Source organism: Hippocampus guttulatus, chromosome 16 (genome assembly GCF_054856545.1).
Source record: "Hippocampus guttulatus isolate MCC_2025c chromosome 16, RoL_Hgut_1.0, whole genome shotgun sequence".
Classification (NCBI taxonomy): Eukaryota; Metazoa; Chordata; class Actinopteri; order Syngnathiformes; family Syngnathidae; genus Hippocampus; species Hippocampus guttulatus.
In genome coordinates this window covers 224,633-238,858 of record NC_141276.1, presented here as the reverse complement: position 1 = coordinate 238,858, position 14,226 = coordinate 224,633, and the positions used below count along the sequence as shown (strand labels likewise).

Below are 14,226 nucleotides of genomic sequence, written 5' to 3'. Positions count from 1 at the left end.
ACATAGTTGCATGCTTAACAATGACAACCTTCCCCAAAAGAATGACGAGGAGGATCATCGTCGCCATATGAACAATCTCTTGATCAAATGTGTACTGTACACGAGGAAAGAAGAATCCAGAGCAGACGCACGAGCCTATTATCAATATGAATGGACTTAATAGGGCTGCGCTACAATGACTGCATCGTCTATTTATTGATTTATTTCCTTTGAATATTCTGTTTCTCATAAATATGGTATTTAAAAAAAAAAAAAGATGATACGCTGCTCCGATCAGTCTAGGGTCCTTCCACCTTGATAATATTGAGGTGCTGATCCTGCGTGGACACGCCGCGGTCCTGAAGAGCCCCCCCGGGGCAGCCGGTCCGGAAATCCCACGGCTCGCTTCCCGCTTCCCCGAACGCCCGGTCGTACGGCGCCAAGAGAGTCTGGCAGTTTTGCCGGGGGTATGCGCCCACGTAGGGCTGCTGCGTCTGCGGGGGGGGCGTGCGAGCGAGCGGGCGGTTCTCTGCGCCGCCACGCGGCGGGAAGCCGTTCGTGGCGTCGGGGCTCAGGGCGGGCAGTTTAAAGGCCTCGACGGGGTCCGGACCCGCGAGGGACTCGTAGGCCGCTTGGCTTTGGCCGCACTGGCTGAAGGTAAAGTCGAAGGTGTCTTGGCTGAAGGAGGAAGAGGCGGCGGGCAGGCGGGAAGGGGAGGGGCTTTTGTTGCGCGCATGCCGAGCGTTGCCGCAAGGGCCCGCCGCGGACGCCAGGCTCCGCAGGGTGCTGAGGATCCGCTTCTGGATGCGAGTCTGCCGCGCCCGCTCCCTCTCCGAGCGGCTCTGCCGCTCCGCCAGCATCTGGACGGCCAGGCCCAGGCTGCGCACCTCGCAGCCCAGCGTCTGGATCTGGTCCCGAAGACCGCCCCTGGGCCCGGCATCTTGGCCGGGCTCCCCCGCGGAGGGCGGCGGGCGCAGGACGGCGCCCCCGGGGGCCGAGGACGCCGAAGGGGCCGCCGGACGGTCGGCCAGCCGCAATCCGTGAAGGGAGCGCACCGACAGGCCCGCTCGCTGCGGGACAAATCGCCCGCTTGCGTTTGGGCCGTCGGCTTCCGGTCCGCTCTGACCGACGAGGATGAAACGGACGCTTCATATTTGTGCTCATATCATTGAAGAAATACATTTTCTCACCTTTCCCGTGGTCAGATCATAATGTGCTGCCGCCGCCGGTTGTTGTGACACGGCAGCTAACTCAGATCTTTGGACATTTGCGTGCTCTCTCCTCAACAATGACGTCACCTGACGGAGTGAAATGAAAATCATTTGACAGGTTTCACGACGGTGACGGGCAAGAATGCTACGAATGAGACCTTCATCTTGTGCGTCAGCGCTTTATCCAAAATGCGCTTACGGGCCGCCAGCATTGAGCTGGTGGCGGGGGAGGGCGTCGCTCTTCTCCTGGCGGAGGCCACGGATGCCGCTCCGGGAGAACAAGTCGCACTCGTCGCCGCCCTTTGCTGACTCGGCGCAAGAGACGTGACGCTCACGATCTGGACGTCGTTATCGTCGGCGCCCTGCCGCCACCGCAGCTCCGTTTGGCTCCGCGCGCCGCTTTCCCCGCAGCCCGAAGCCGCGACGTTGCCGTCCGCCGCCGCGGGGGGCCGCTTGGCGAACTCGCCCGAGCCGGCGCGGCGCGGCGGGTCCCGTAGCGGATGTTGCAGACGGATGGCGCTCCAGCTCTCTTGGAGCCCCCCGACCAGATTTTGCACGTGCGCCGGCGGCGCCGCCGTATTGCTTCCCGCCTCCGAGGGCCTGACCCGGCCCGGTCGCCTGCCTTGGAACTCCCTAAGGAACAGGTAGATGGCCTGCGCCGACACCTTGATGTTCTCCAGCTCCAGCACGGCCTTGATCTTGCGGAAACTCAGACCCGCCTTCCTCAGCTCCACCACTTTGCGCTTGGCGGCGTCATCCAGGCGACCCATGGCGCGGCTCGTATCTACGGAAAGGAACGCTTTGCGATCCAAAGCATACCGCATCGTGAGACATTTGTCAGTCGGTCCGTGGAAAGGAACGGCTCGTGACCCAAAGCGCACCGCATCATTTGTCTTCTATGTCGTCGCGGTCCTAAGCGTACCATATTTGTCTCCTATCGATGAGAAGCGATAGATTCTAGCTCTACGTGTATGTCGACACATGGATGATGTAAGAACAGGAATGGCTCAGGATCCAAACGTCCCCGCGGCAACATTCGTGTCATCCATCAAACTGTTTGCACCAAATACATTCTCAACAAATGCGTGGCTCTCCAAGTGCCACAATCATGAGCAAAATTAAGACGCAGTAGCATTATTGGCCTACGTTTTCATCAAAAACGCGACGGCGGTTTTATTCCAAAATAAATCATTTCGAAAATGTGTACCTTGATAATAAAGGGCGTCCATTCAGGGCAAATCGGTCGTACAACAGAACCGGAACTACCTACACTGCATTCAAGCAAGTTTGAGCATCGATAACTACCACACGGTTTTGACACTTAATTCACTTATTCTTTCGCACGCTACGAGCGCGACCCTTCAAACCGCACTTGGAGAATCACCGAGCTCCATGGGAAGGAACAACTCGCAATGACTCTATATATGGGAAATGAACAGTTCATGGCAAGAACATCAGACCAAACCAAAATGACGATAATGCACTCCACAAAAACATTTGCTCCCAACAACCACGCCCAAAAAAAAAAAACGAACCGAACGGCTTACCCTCAAAATCTGCTGTGATGTGCAAACACCGATGCGAAACGATAGCTTGGCGTCGACAAATACTAACACACGGGAACACGCTCACGTGGCGAAGGTAAAAAATGCACTCAGTGACATTCGAGACCAGCCTCGTTCAAAATCGCTCCGGCGACAAGCAAACCGTTCATATTGTTTTTTTCGAGGAGCGCAAAAATAAACAAATCGGTCGTAAGTGGCGCTCGGGTAGCGACGTCATTTCCGACCCGTGTCGTCATCAGCACGCGTCTCTTCGCGAGGCCCATCGTCGCTCGGGACTGGACCACCTGTAAGAAAAAACATGTAAGTTTACGATTTTATTCAGTAGTTACGACTGAGAACATAATATTACTCGCTACTTTTTATTGCATTCGAAGATTTATCATATAGCGGAACGTTATGTAAATGTCAGATGTCGAGCATTTTATCAATGAACAAAAGCCCCATGTTTTCCGTCCGCAGAATTGAATCGGCCTCGATGAAATTCAATGGCGGCGTGTTTTTTTTTTCCCTCCAAGTGTTTAAATTTGTTGCTTGTTATGTTGTTTTAAAGTAACCACTCCCTCGTTTTGCCTTTGTAAATTCAGGTCACTCACAATCATAACGTTTTCTTACAAACTATACAGAATCAGAATTCTAAAAGGATTTGCGGGCATTTGGAAAGCTAGCCCGCTACATGTAGCGGCATCCCCACACGGCTACATTAATTGCTATAGCGGGCTCTCCCGATTTCATAGAAACGTAAACCATAAAAATCCGCCTTGTTTGACACCGCACCGCCGGCCAACTATGTATGCAACCACGTGCTGTTAATTCATTGTCATCAACAATAATTAATTCATTAATCATTTGTGTTTCTCACTCCGTTTAGACTCCCTGTCTCTACAATGAAAACAAAACCAGGCAAATGTGGAATGCTGAATTCCTAAGCATTTTAGAGCTACGGAAAATAACACATGTTCAATATATATATATGTATATATGCAGTAGATGCTTTGACTTGTCCATGACATGGACAGGAGCATGTTCGGTGTCCTCCTTTCTCCCATGGCCACTCTTTTTTTCATTTTGTCATGATATACTGTCATTTCATATTTTATTTCCTCCATGTAACGATTGGTTCAATCCCTGTTTGTAAACTATTTTTTGTTTGTTCTTTAATCGGGAGAAGTAAAGTAAATCCCGCAAGGGGAAACTAAACAGAGTTTTTTGCTTAAATTCTGGAAAACGTTGAGGGGCTATATCACCTAGCACTAATGCCCTGATTTAGTAATATATATATTTTTTGTTCTTGTGTGTGTGTGTGTCTGCACTGTAGGGCTCCATCTCCTACCAAACGAAAGGAAGAGGAGAAAACTAAAGACCGAGCCAAGGAAAAATCTGCCACCAAGGACGGCGAAAAGGACCGGGGACGGGAGAAAGCCAGGAAGCGCCGCAGCGCGTCCACTGGAAGCAGCAGCAGGTCTGAAGGCCACGATCACAAATTGTGCATTAACTAAACATACAACGGTGTTTCCAAAAAACAAAACAAAACGACAATGGTATTTTCTTCCAGCTTAGCAGCAAGCGCAAACGGGCTCGTCTGTTTTTAAGGCGGCCGCTTCGACGGTATGTCAAAAGTAGGGGAACTCGAATAGGAAACGAAGTGAGTCGAGCTTCCCCAAAATGAACACGTAATAAGTAGCCGATGCAGCCGCAACAAGCCGAGCCCCCCCCGAGCTTTCACTCGACGCTCTCGCTCGCCGCCTCCCACGTCACTCGCCGGGCCAGATAACCGCGTGGGACGTTAGGACGGCGATCCGACGGAACAAGAATCGTACCCGCATCTGTACATTTTGTGGTTTCGAAATGCAAAACGGATGACTTTTGCAATCAGGTCCCGATCGAGCTCCTCTTCCAGCAGCAGCTCCGGTTCCAGCTCGGGCTCGTCCAGCGGCTCCAGCTCGTCGGGGAGCAGCCACTCGGGCTCCTCCAGTTCGCGCTCCTCCTCCTCCTCCAGCTCCTCGGGCTCGCCCAGCCCCGGCCGCCGGCGCCACGACAACCGCCGCCGCTCCCGCTCGCCGTAAGCCTCGCCTTGTTGATACTCCGCCATGAATGGGACTCGTTTGACAGGACGATCGCTGTTGTTGCGCAGGTCCAAAACGCAGAAGAGGGGAGAAGAAAAGGAGAAGGAGAAAGATAAGGAGAGGAGGAAAAGAACACCCAGCCCCAAACCCACCAAGGTTCACTTGGGGCGGCTGACCAGGAACGTCACCAAGGTCTGCCCTTTTGACACAAATTCATCGTACCCCCGTGCTTTTGCTGGACTTCCGCGTTTGCATCGCAGTCGCCTTCTCTTGATCCATCTTGAGGTGATAGCGGTACCCGAATCCCCAGTGTCCCGATGCGAGAACGCCGGAGCATACTCGTCGGGGCGGTGACAATTTGGCAGAATCGATTTCCGATACCCCTCGGCTCCTCTGATTCAATGAAAATATAGAACGCGTAAAGTAACTTCACTTTTTCTCCCTTAATGCTCGCAGCAATAAATATATGAATTAGACGCACAACATTTGACTGGTTGAAAATCTGGATTTTCAGAAAGACAAATCTGCAAAAATGTGAAGGAAATGTTCGAATGTCATTATCCTTGACTTGATTTAATAATACAAATTATAATTTGAAGACTTGTACAACGGGATTGTATGTCGTCAGCGGGTGGGACTCTCGTATGTTAAATACGCAGCAGGAAGTTGTCTCTGGTCGTTTGAGCCGCTCGCGCAGCAACAAGCAACATTTAGCATGTCGTGCGTTTGTTTTCCATGTAACGGTGAGCCGTTTTATTTGATTTTTTTTCTTCTCGCACACAGGACCACATCCAGGAGATCTTTGCCACCTACGGCAAAATCAAGTCTGTGGAGATGCCGATGGAGAGGCAGGTCCCGCACATGTCGAAGGGCTTTGCTTATGTGGAATACGAGAGCCCAGAAGAGGCCCAGAAGGCCCTGAAGTACATGGATGGCGGTAGGATTTTTATTTATTTATTTTGGCGGGGGCGGGGGGGTCAGCGAGTCAACGCACGGACTCAGGGGTCTTTGGTTTAGGGCGCTCCCAGAATTCAATGTTTTGAGGTGGCCAACGCGTTTGCCTAGCACTGTAAGAATGTCGTCCGCGAGCCACAAAAAGGCACGCTCGGTTACTTGCAACACTTTGACACAAGATTCGCATCAAGAGTCCGAATTGTTTTTTTTCTTGTAAGACTTGTTGAACATTCCAACGTGTGCTCCTAGGTCAGATTGACGGACAGGAGATCACGGCGGCCGCCGTGCTGCCCCAGAGGGTCCGTCCTCCGCCTCGTCGCCTTTCTCCCCCTCGCAGAATGCCCCCACCGCCTCCCATGTGGCGACGCAGCCCGCCCCGCATGAGGAGAAGGTCGGTCTTCTTTACCTAATGTTCCTTACGAATCAGTGAAGTCCTCAGAGAGCCGTACGTAGGAGGGGGAAAAAAAACCCAACAATCCAAAAAGCAAATGGTTCAAATGCCAAGGGAAGTCAAATAAAATGTGGTTGCATAAGTGTACACACCCTCGCAAAACTGATCTGGCTGTGTTCAGAACGATCAATCACATTCAGACCTGTGGGAAAAGGGAGTGAGCCCGCGACCGCCGAGTGCTCTTGATTTATTTTCAAGGTGCGTGTTCCTGACATTGTCTCTTTTCCACTGTTCCTTCAGGTCCCGCTCCCCAAGGAGGCGCTCGCCAGTTCGCCGCCGCTCTCGCTCCAGATCTCCCGGCCGCAGGCGTCACCGCTCTCGTTCCAGCTCTAACTCGTCCCGATGAAAACCTTTTCGGCTTTGAGCGCAATTCCAATTCGATTACTTTTCATGATTACGAATTTACAAAAAAAAACAAAGTTGAAAAAACATTTTTCCCTCGTAGGATATTGATTTTTTTTATTTTTTTTGTATTGGTTTGATTTAGATGAGCCCGAGCTGAGTTAGTGACTCGTTTTAACTGTGTTGAAGAGAATTGGAAAAATAAAACTTGTGAAACATTACCAGCGTCATGTTCATTTTTAACTTTCTCCCATCACTGTCAAACTGTCGTCGGAAGGCATCCAATTTCTGCAGCGCTGGTTTGGACTTTGAGTGGTCCCGGCGGTCCCCAAACTACGGCTACGGCCCCCCTCCGCATTTTGCCTGCGCCCCCTGAACAAGAGCAGAGATGCGTTAGCCCTTTTTTTTCCCCCTTGGTCTGGTCACGTGATGGAGACTTGTACATGCAGAGAACTTAACATTCTATTGCAGTGTTGTTGTTGTTGGCGCAGTGTTTACAAGTGAGGATCCCGTTCGGTGTCCGTGCAATACATGAAAATGACGCTAGGGGTCTCTCTCTCCCTCTCCCCCTCCCACTCCCAAGTCTTGACCGAAGACAATTGCGAGCTGTTGTTGTGCCGTCTCTTCGCTTCCTCCGTGCAGCGCGTGCTGCGACGTCTCGTTGTCGCACGGGACTTTGACATTGCAACCCGGCGAGCCCGGTCGCCTTGAGGATGTTTTCAGAACGGGACAAAAGCAGAAAGAGGCTGATGGAACTTTTGGACAAACCCGGAAACAGAACCTGCGCCGACTGCGCAGCAGCAGGTAGAGTCCTGCCTCATTCAGAGATGCTGTCCGAAGATATTATCATGTCACTCTTTCCATTGATGCGTACACATTTCCATAAATAGGTCACGACCCCCCCCTCCCCCACTTTTTTTTACTATGCTATCGCAGACGTGCTTTTATCTCCGAAAAAGACATTAAAAATATGAACTACATCTCCAGAAGCGAACGACTCCTCGACAACATCGCGATGCCTCGCTAACTACCGCGTCGGTGTCTCATTCATTTATAGACGAGATTGACATTTTATTTCCTATCACACGCACGGCAGGCTGATTGAACACTCCAAATTGAGTGCGAGCGCGAATGGTTGTTCGTTTCTGTGTGCCCTGCGATTGGTAAACGATGATGCATTTTGTTCACAGTGCTCTACATGTAATGTTTGGAAGTGATCGTGCCATTTTAGCGTCATTTCGGGCGATTTCTTCAGGTCCCATCAAAAATCAAGCCAACCCCCCCCCCCCCCCCCCTTTTTTGTGAGCAAATTTGAACCCCATATATCAAACAGATGGTATGCATTACCCTCCATACCTATTGGCACCCCAGGTTACCCCTTAAAAACTATGTGCGTATATGTACATATACTGTACAGCAGGAGTGTCCAAAGTCGGCCCTCGCGGGCCCGCTGTCCTGCCTGTTTTCCAGCTCTCCCTGTTGCAACACGGCCGATTCAAATAATCACGATTGTTCTCATGCCGCTTCAGAGCTGGCTGATGAGCTGATCATCTGAATCAGGTGTGTTGCAGCCCAGAGCCGGAAAACAGGCAGGACAGCGGCCCTCCGGGCCCGGAGCTGGACAGTCTTGACTGGACAGTCAAGACCGGAGTGCGGAGGGGAGGAGCCAGCTCAATGGATGATGACGACAGACTGCTCGCAAAGAGTAATGCCGGACGATCCCACCATCTCTATTCTCCCATTTTGTGCAACATTATTAAAGTAAAGTATTAACATCGGGCGTGCTCATGATTTGACACAAAAGAATTATTTTGCAACGCGGATCACCCCCCCGCTCCGCCTTGCCCCCACTGAATACTGTAAATGCACTCTCACATTAAAGTTGGATTTATCCCTTTTTCTTTTCTTTTGGTCATATATTTCGGAATAAAAGGAATTCATTCGAATTCGAAAGAACCCATCTTCACCAGGGATGACAATACCCTAAGATCGGCAAGTGGCCTTTTTTGGGGACCCTTGCGGCCTTTTGCGGCGGTCCTTCAAGGCTCAAGCGTGCCCGAGAGATGATAGCGGATCCGATGAGATTCACCCAAACCGGATGTCACAACGTTGTGTGCGTGCGTGTGTTTGCGTCATAGATCCCGAGTGGGCATCGTATACCCTGGGCGTGTTTGTGTGCCACAGCTGCTCGGGCCTGCACAGAAATATCGCGCGGATCAGCAAGGTCAAGTCTCTGCTGCTGGACCCGTGGACCGCGGCGCAGTTGGAGGTGACGGCCGACACTCTTTCGCGCCTCGGAAACAAAAAAGGGCAAAGGAAAGAGCGGCGCGGCGGCTCCCCCGCAAGCGGTGACCGCAACGCAGCGTGCGCGCGCGACGATAGCGTATCGCTGACAGGCATGGCCTTTCTCTTCCTTCCCTCATGCAGCTGATGGACTCGGTGGGCAACCTCGCGGCCAAAGCTAAATACGAGCAGACGGTCCCCGCCTTCTACTACCGGCCCACTTCCAAAGACTGCGCGTAAGTGAGGCGCCGATCTTTTGTCCATGGCGCTCGGACCGGTGCGGACGGCGTGCGTACGCTGTCAAAGTGAGCGTCGTCAAGAGCATTTGCCGCAACTCAAAAGAAAGTCCAATAAGACAAATGTACACGGCAGAAGTGGGAATGGGACCTCGAGTCAAGTCAAGTCACTTTCCTTTCAATGGGCCTTCATCCCAAGCGGTCTCAAGGGGCTTTGTGAACAAACGTACGCTGTCACAAAGTCACCGAGGTAGGAGGGGGCCAAGCCGTCTCCTTATTTTATAGCTCGGGAGCAAAACCTTGAAATCGCGTCTCAAACGGAGTGCGAGTCGGCGAGTCGCGCCGTCCGACTTCCTTCGAGCCGCGAGCTTTTTGAACAGCGGACACGGGACGACCGCAGAGCAATACGATGGCGGGGCCTAACGAGCGCATGAATTCTGATTCCTCGGAGATCGTATCTTCGCCATCTCGCATCTTTTGCAAAAGGCGAAGCGCGTTCTCTGCGGTGTGCTTTTCGGGCAGACTCCTGCGGGAGCAGTGGATCCGCGCCAAGTACGAGAGGAAGGAGTTCATGCCCGGGGGGTCGCAGGAGTCCTACTCGGCAGGTGAGAGCCGATCGCGGTGGACTGGCGGTGTGCGTCGCGCGACTTGGATGGACGTGCCTTGCGGCATTCCGAACCGCCCCCGCGCACGAAATTTCTATCCGAACGGAGCATCCGCGTATGAGCGCGGTCCCGTGACATCTCCGAGTGGGCCTCAATAGCGCTTTTGTCTTTTGCCCGATTGAAAAATTCCACACGCCGCTCGTCTGGAGCTGCATTGCTGTCGTTGAAATGCAAAATCCTCCACCGTTGGCTGGATTTGACCTTCCGACCCTCTCCAGGGGCAAGGGCGTTTGCATTTATTATTATTATTTTTTTTACAATTATTTGTATGATCGCTTGCAGCAGCGCATTGCAGTCGAAAGAAGGAAGATGACAGCGCTGGTTTTGTCTTTTGATTCTCTTGTGTGTGTGTGTGTGTGTGTCCGCTTTTGTGGGGTAAGCGCGAGTGTTAGGCAACGATAAACCACATCTTCCTGCCGCGCAATTTCTGGTTCGCTCACCCTCGGAGTGTCGGGGACAAAATAAAATGAAAGCTCTTTCGGAGCAGAAGCGCAATTGTCAAGACAAAGGGCAAACAAAGCGCATTGAATATTGTCGTCTTGTCTGAAGTGATTTTGACGGCGTTTTGTACGCGAGTGCCGGAGAAATACACCTGAGTTGAGATCATCCCGCCGTGCGGTGTCGTCACGCGGCAGGCTACCGGGAAGGCTTTCTGTGGAAACGAGGCCGAGACAACGGACAGTACCTCAGCCGAAAATTCGTCCTGTCCGAACAAGAGGGGGCGCTCAAGTACTTCGTCAAGCCCGACGTGAGTGCCGCAGCGACGCGATCGGAGTTTCTCGTATCCCACCGTTGCCGAGAGGCACTCGTTTCGTATTTCCGGATGAGAAGGCGCACCTTTCGGCCACGCGTTCACGTTTCTCGCCGCAGGGGAGAGAGCCGAAGGCCATCATGAGCGTCGGCGCGGTGAACGCCAGCTTCCAGCCGAGCAAAATGGGCACGGCCCACGGCCTTCAGATCACCTACTTGAAGGACAACGGCACTCGCAACATCTTTGTTTACCACGAGGACGGCAAGGTGCGTGACCGCGCGCGATTCGCCGCCGGCTGGCGCTCTCGTGGCATCTTCGCGTTTGAACGACTTTGATCGAGCCCCGGCCCGCTGGAGCCGATCCACGAGAGCGTCGGGTTCAACACTTCTGGTCGCCGTCAAACAAAACGGCCGCCCGGCCGAGCGCGGCTCCGCCAAATGGAGGAGCTCGAACTTCCACTCGGGTCGGGCGAAGCGGGGCTCCAAACCAAAGCCGACGCCTCCGGGTCGGAGGTCCGGAGCCGGAGAGACCCCCGCGGGTACCCGATCCTCGCAGCTCAGCGTCGGCTCGGTCGGACGTCAGCCGGCGCGAGCGAAACCGGCCGGGCTTCTCCATCCGGCCGGTGCGATCGGATGCTTTGTGCGCCTTGGCGACCCACCCGAGTGTCCTTCCCCGAAGGAAATGGTGGACTGGTTCAACGCCGTCCGAGCGGCCAGATTGCACTACCTGCAGGTGGCCTTCCCCGGCGCTCCCGCGGCGGACGTAAGTCACGCGCGCCGGCCGCAAACGCCGCCCGCCCCCTCGGGATGAACCGGCCCGCTGTTCTTCCAGCTCTTGCCCAGGGTCACCCGCGACTTTGCGAAAGAGGGCTTCATGGAGAAGACCGGCCCCAAGGTGATTGGCGCTCTGACCGCCGCCGTCCGCCGGGCCCGCTTTCAAATGCTTCTCCGGTGTGCAGCGCACGGAGGCTTTTAAGAAGAGATGGTTCTCCATGGACGAGAGGAGGCTCATGTACTTCAAAGATCCGCTGGTGGGCACTGGGGGAAGGGCTCGGGTGCCGCTTTGCCCCGCGCTAATGCTAATGCTAATGCTAATGCTTCGGCAGGACGCCTACGCGCGAGGCGAGGTGTTCATCGGCAGCAAGGACAACGGCTACAGCGTACGGCCGGGCCTCCCGTCGGGCGTTCAGAGCTCCCGCTGGCAGTTCGGGATCACCGTCGCGACGCCGGACAGGATCTTCCTTCTCGTGTGCGAGAGCGAGCGGGAGCGAACGGACTGGCTGGCCACGATCCGGACGGCGGTCGACCGGCCCATGCTCCCGCCCGAGTACGCGGGTACGTCGTCGGCTCTCCGGCCGGGTCGCCTTCCGTCCGAAGAGGTGGACTTTATTCCGGCTCCGTGTCGCGTTTGTCAGGCGGCGGTGCGGTGGACTTGCGCAATCATTCGGAGCGCTTTCGCTTTTGCGGCGAGTCGGCAAAGTTCCCCCGCTTGCGAAAGCGACGGGCGCCGCGCCTCAAAGTCGCTCGGTGGCCCTACTCCGCACGGGCACGCGGCACTTGCCAAATTGCGCGTGGCTTCGGGGGCTCCGTTTTCTCAAGATTGCCAGCCAAACTCGGGACTCAAAATCGCAGACCTCTGACCCCTTTCGCCGCCGTGGCTTATTCGCGTTCTGGTGATTGAGCGCAGGTCCTTCGATGTTTGCCGCCGCGCTCGGCCCACGCGCGACCACCCCGAAACATTTCGAAAGTGTGCGTTTGATGGTCATCGGAGCGAATATCTCGCCGTCGTTTGTTTTTGAGGAGGCCTAAAATGACCGTGGAGTTCGATGTCGACAAACGACCGGAGCTTGTTGCCACGACGTCAGACATTGTAGCCGGCGGGAAGGGGGTCGGCGGAGTGATTTATTTCCGAGTGCTACGAGTAGCGAGACTAACCGGCGCCAGCATTCAATCGCCCCCTCTGCCCTTTCTCTTTGGCAGTGGAGGCCGGTTTTAAGCACAAACCTTGAGCCTTTGAAGAAGCCGTACAGCAGCATGAGGAGACGACCTTCCTGGAGGACGCGTCCAAGGAGCCATTTTTTCCCCCCGTCGTAGGAGAGAAAGTCCAGTGCGGCACGTCACGCGCCATATCAGGATTGTTACCCCCCCCCACCCCCCCCCCCCAAAGAAAAAAAACCCAAATCCCCAAACCCTTGTCAGCAGTCCTACAGGAAGTACATTTGTTGTATTTGCATGTCACGTATTCATTTATCCAGTAGAGAGAGACAAAGGCAATGTTTGCAATGTTCTCAGACCGGCGAGTTACGGTCCGGGGTGGGAAAGGATTTGCTCTCTTTGTGTCACTCTGCCGAGGCCAATTTGTTGCGAAAGGCACCGTCTCCACATCAGTTTTGGAAAGCGCGCATCTCCTTTGCAATCTGCAGCAAATCATCCCTTCCCTCGATGGGCAGATTCTGTTCAGAATACTCGCTGCCGAGTGAAGAGTTTTATCTTTGATGTTTCTCCGAGAGCCCGCTCGTTCCCAACCTGCCGGCGGGACCGTTCAAGCTGTCACGATTCGGTTTGTGACCGACGGGTCCCCCTGCAGCTGCGCACCAGTTGCTCATTAGGTAATTAGTGCTCGAAAAGGACTCCCAGCCCGCCCGCTCATTGGCGGGTCATCGTTGCCGTTTGCTCTCGGCCACTGTCACGTTTGTTTGTTGCTTTTTGCTGCCGTCGTGTTTCTTTGTGGCTGTTGCTATGCTGCCGTCACGTTTTGGTTATTGGGAGTTTTTAGTTTCTGCCATGCTTTTTGTTTGTTACTTTGGATTCGTTTTGTTTTCATGGCTTTGCTTCGGATTTCGTCTTCTATGTTTTAATACAATTGGTCAAGCACACCCCGCTCCTCCCTCCCGCCTGCTTTTTGGGGTCCACCACCACCTCGCAACGTGACGCAAGCTCGCTCGCGCCAAAGTAAGTGTCTGCCGCCGTCACTCGATCCGAATAAAACGAAAAACCGGCCCGCCCCCAGAGTGGACGTGATGTTGCTCTCTTAGCCTTTCCGGCGAAGCCGTGCCAAAGCGGGCGAAAATGCTTTCACATCCATGGTAGAATCGCCGTCGGATTTCGCAAAGAAACCAGACCAAACAAATTGTTTGTAAGCTCGAGCTATCGACGGACACGCGCGGCGAGGACGAGCCGGGCCGAGCCTCGGCCCCCCGGCCGCCTTCTTGCGGCGCGCGGCCCGCTGGCCTCCAAAGCCAATGCGGGCGTACTTTGAAAAGGGATGCCCAAGTCGATGGAAGAGGCCAAAGAAAGACTCGGCGGCCGCAGGGGCTCGCCTCCGAACGATCCAGCCGGCGCTCAAACGGGTCTTGCCGCCGGTTGCTCGTCGTCCGCTCCGCGGTGACCCGCAGGCGCCAACGCGCGAACGCCAACGCGACGCGCTCGTGCAAGTGAACGCACGAGCGGCAACGTCACCAGAGAGGGCGCTGTTTCTCGCCGTGTCCGCAGCTCGGACGTCATTGGAAGTCGATGTGTGATTGCAACCAAGCCCCGCTAGAGGGCGACACGGGAACAACTTTACAACCGTTGCCAACCCAACAACTTTCCCCCCTTTTTTCAGTTTACTGGACTGTTTTGTTTTTAAATTACTGTATTATTGGTTCACCGCGTCGAAGAAAAGACACGATCTCGTCCAATAACTAGCTTGACTCTGAATAGCGTTGGGAGCGAGTGCTCGTATCCA

At 54.1% G+C, this 14,226-nt stretch overlaps 3 protein-coding genes across 9 annotated transcripts; 2 read left to right on the top strand and 1 right to left on the bottom strand.

The window, feature by feature from the left end:
- Positions 1–171: 171 nt before the first annotated feature.
- Positions 172–2,986, bottom strand: LOC147192236 (uncharacterized). 3 transcript variants are annotated; one of them, XM_086132737.1, is made up of 4 exons: positions 2,398–2,986; positions 1,349–1,989; positions 1,170–1,277; positions 172–1,100 (listed from the first exon to the last, which is right to left on the bottom strand). In XM_086132737.1, the coding sequence occupies exons 1-4, from the start codon at positions 2,417–2,419 to the stop codon at positions 279–281; spliced, it is 1,593 nt and encodes a 530-aa protein (XP_085988863.1). In that variant the 5' UTR covers positions 2,420–2,986; the 3' UTR covers positions 172–278. The 3 variants fall into 3 exon arrangements, with proteins under 3 accessions (XP_085988863.1, XP_085988864.1, XP_085988862.1); XM_086132738.1 differs by having other exon boundaries at positions 2,738–2,986; XM_086132736.1 differs by having other exon boundaries at positions 1,349–2,986.
- rnps1 (RNA binding protein S1, serine-rich domain) lies at positions 2,947–6,786 on the top strand. Of its 3 annotated transcripts, none has more exons than XM_086132741.1 (7): positions 2,947–3,055; positions 4,071–4,214; positions 4,656–4,814; positions 4,887–5,010; positions 5,602–5,755; positions 6,022–6,163; positions 6,464–6,786. In XM_086132741.1, coding segments are annotated over exons 1-7 (831 nt in total). In that variant the 5' UTR covers positions 2,947–3,053; the 3' UTR covers positions 6,570–6,786. The 3 variants fall into 3 exon arrangements, with proteins under 3 accessions (XP_085988867.1, XP_085988866.1, XP_085988865.1); XM_086132740.1 differs by having other exon boundaries at positions 4,653–4,814; XM_086132739.1 differs by having other exon boundaries at positions 4,629–4,814.
- A 354-nt stretch (positions 6,787–7,140) lies between these two features.
- On the top strand, positions 7,141–13,375 carry LOC147192234 (arf-GAP with dual PH domain-containing protein 1-like). Of its 3 annotated transcripts, none has more exons than XM_086133578.1 (11): positions 7,141–7,369; positions 8,704–8,834; positions 8,993–9,084; positions 9,607–9,689; positions 10,385–10,497; positions 10,620–10,766; positions 11,179–11,262; positions 11,332–11,394; positions 11,459–11,530; positions 11,606–11,834; positions 12,480–13,375. In XM_086133578.1, the coding sequence occupies exons 1-11, from the start codon at positions 7,279–7,281 to the stop codon at positions 12,506–12,508; spliced, it is 1,134 nt and encodes a 377-aa protein (XP_085989704.1). In that variant the 5' UTR covers positions 7,141–7,278; the 3' UTR covers positions 12,509–13,375. The 3 variants fall into 3 exon arrangements, with proteins under 3 accessions (XP_085989704.1, XP_085989703.1, XP_085989702.1); XM_086133577.1 differs by having other exon boundaries at positions 9,571–9,689; XM_086133576.1 differs by lacking the exon at positions 9,607–9,689 and having other exon boundaries at positions 11,332–11,530.
- The last annotated feature ends 851 nt before the right edge of the window (positions 13,376–14,226 follow it).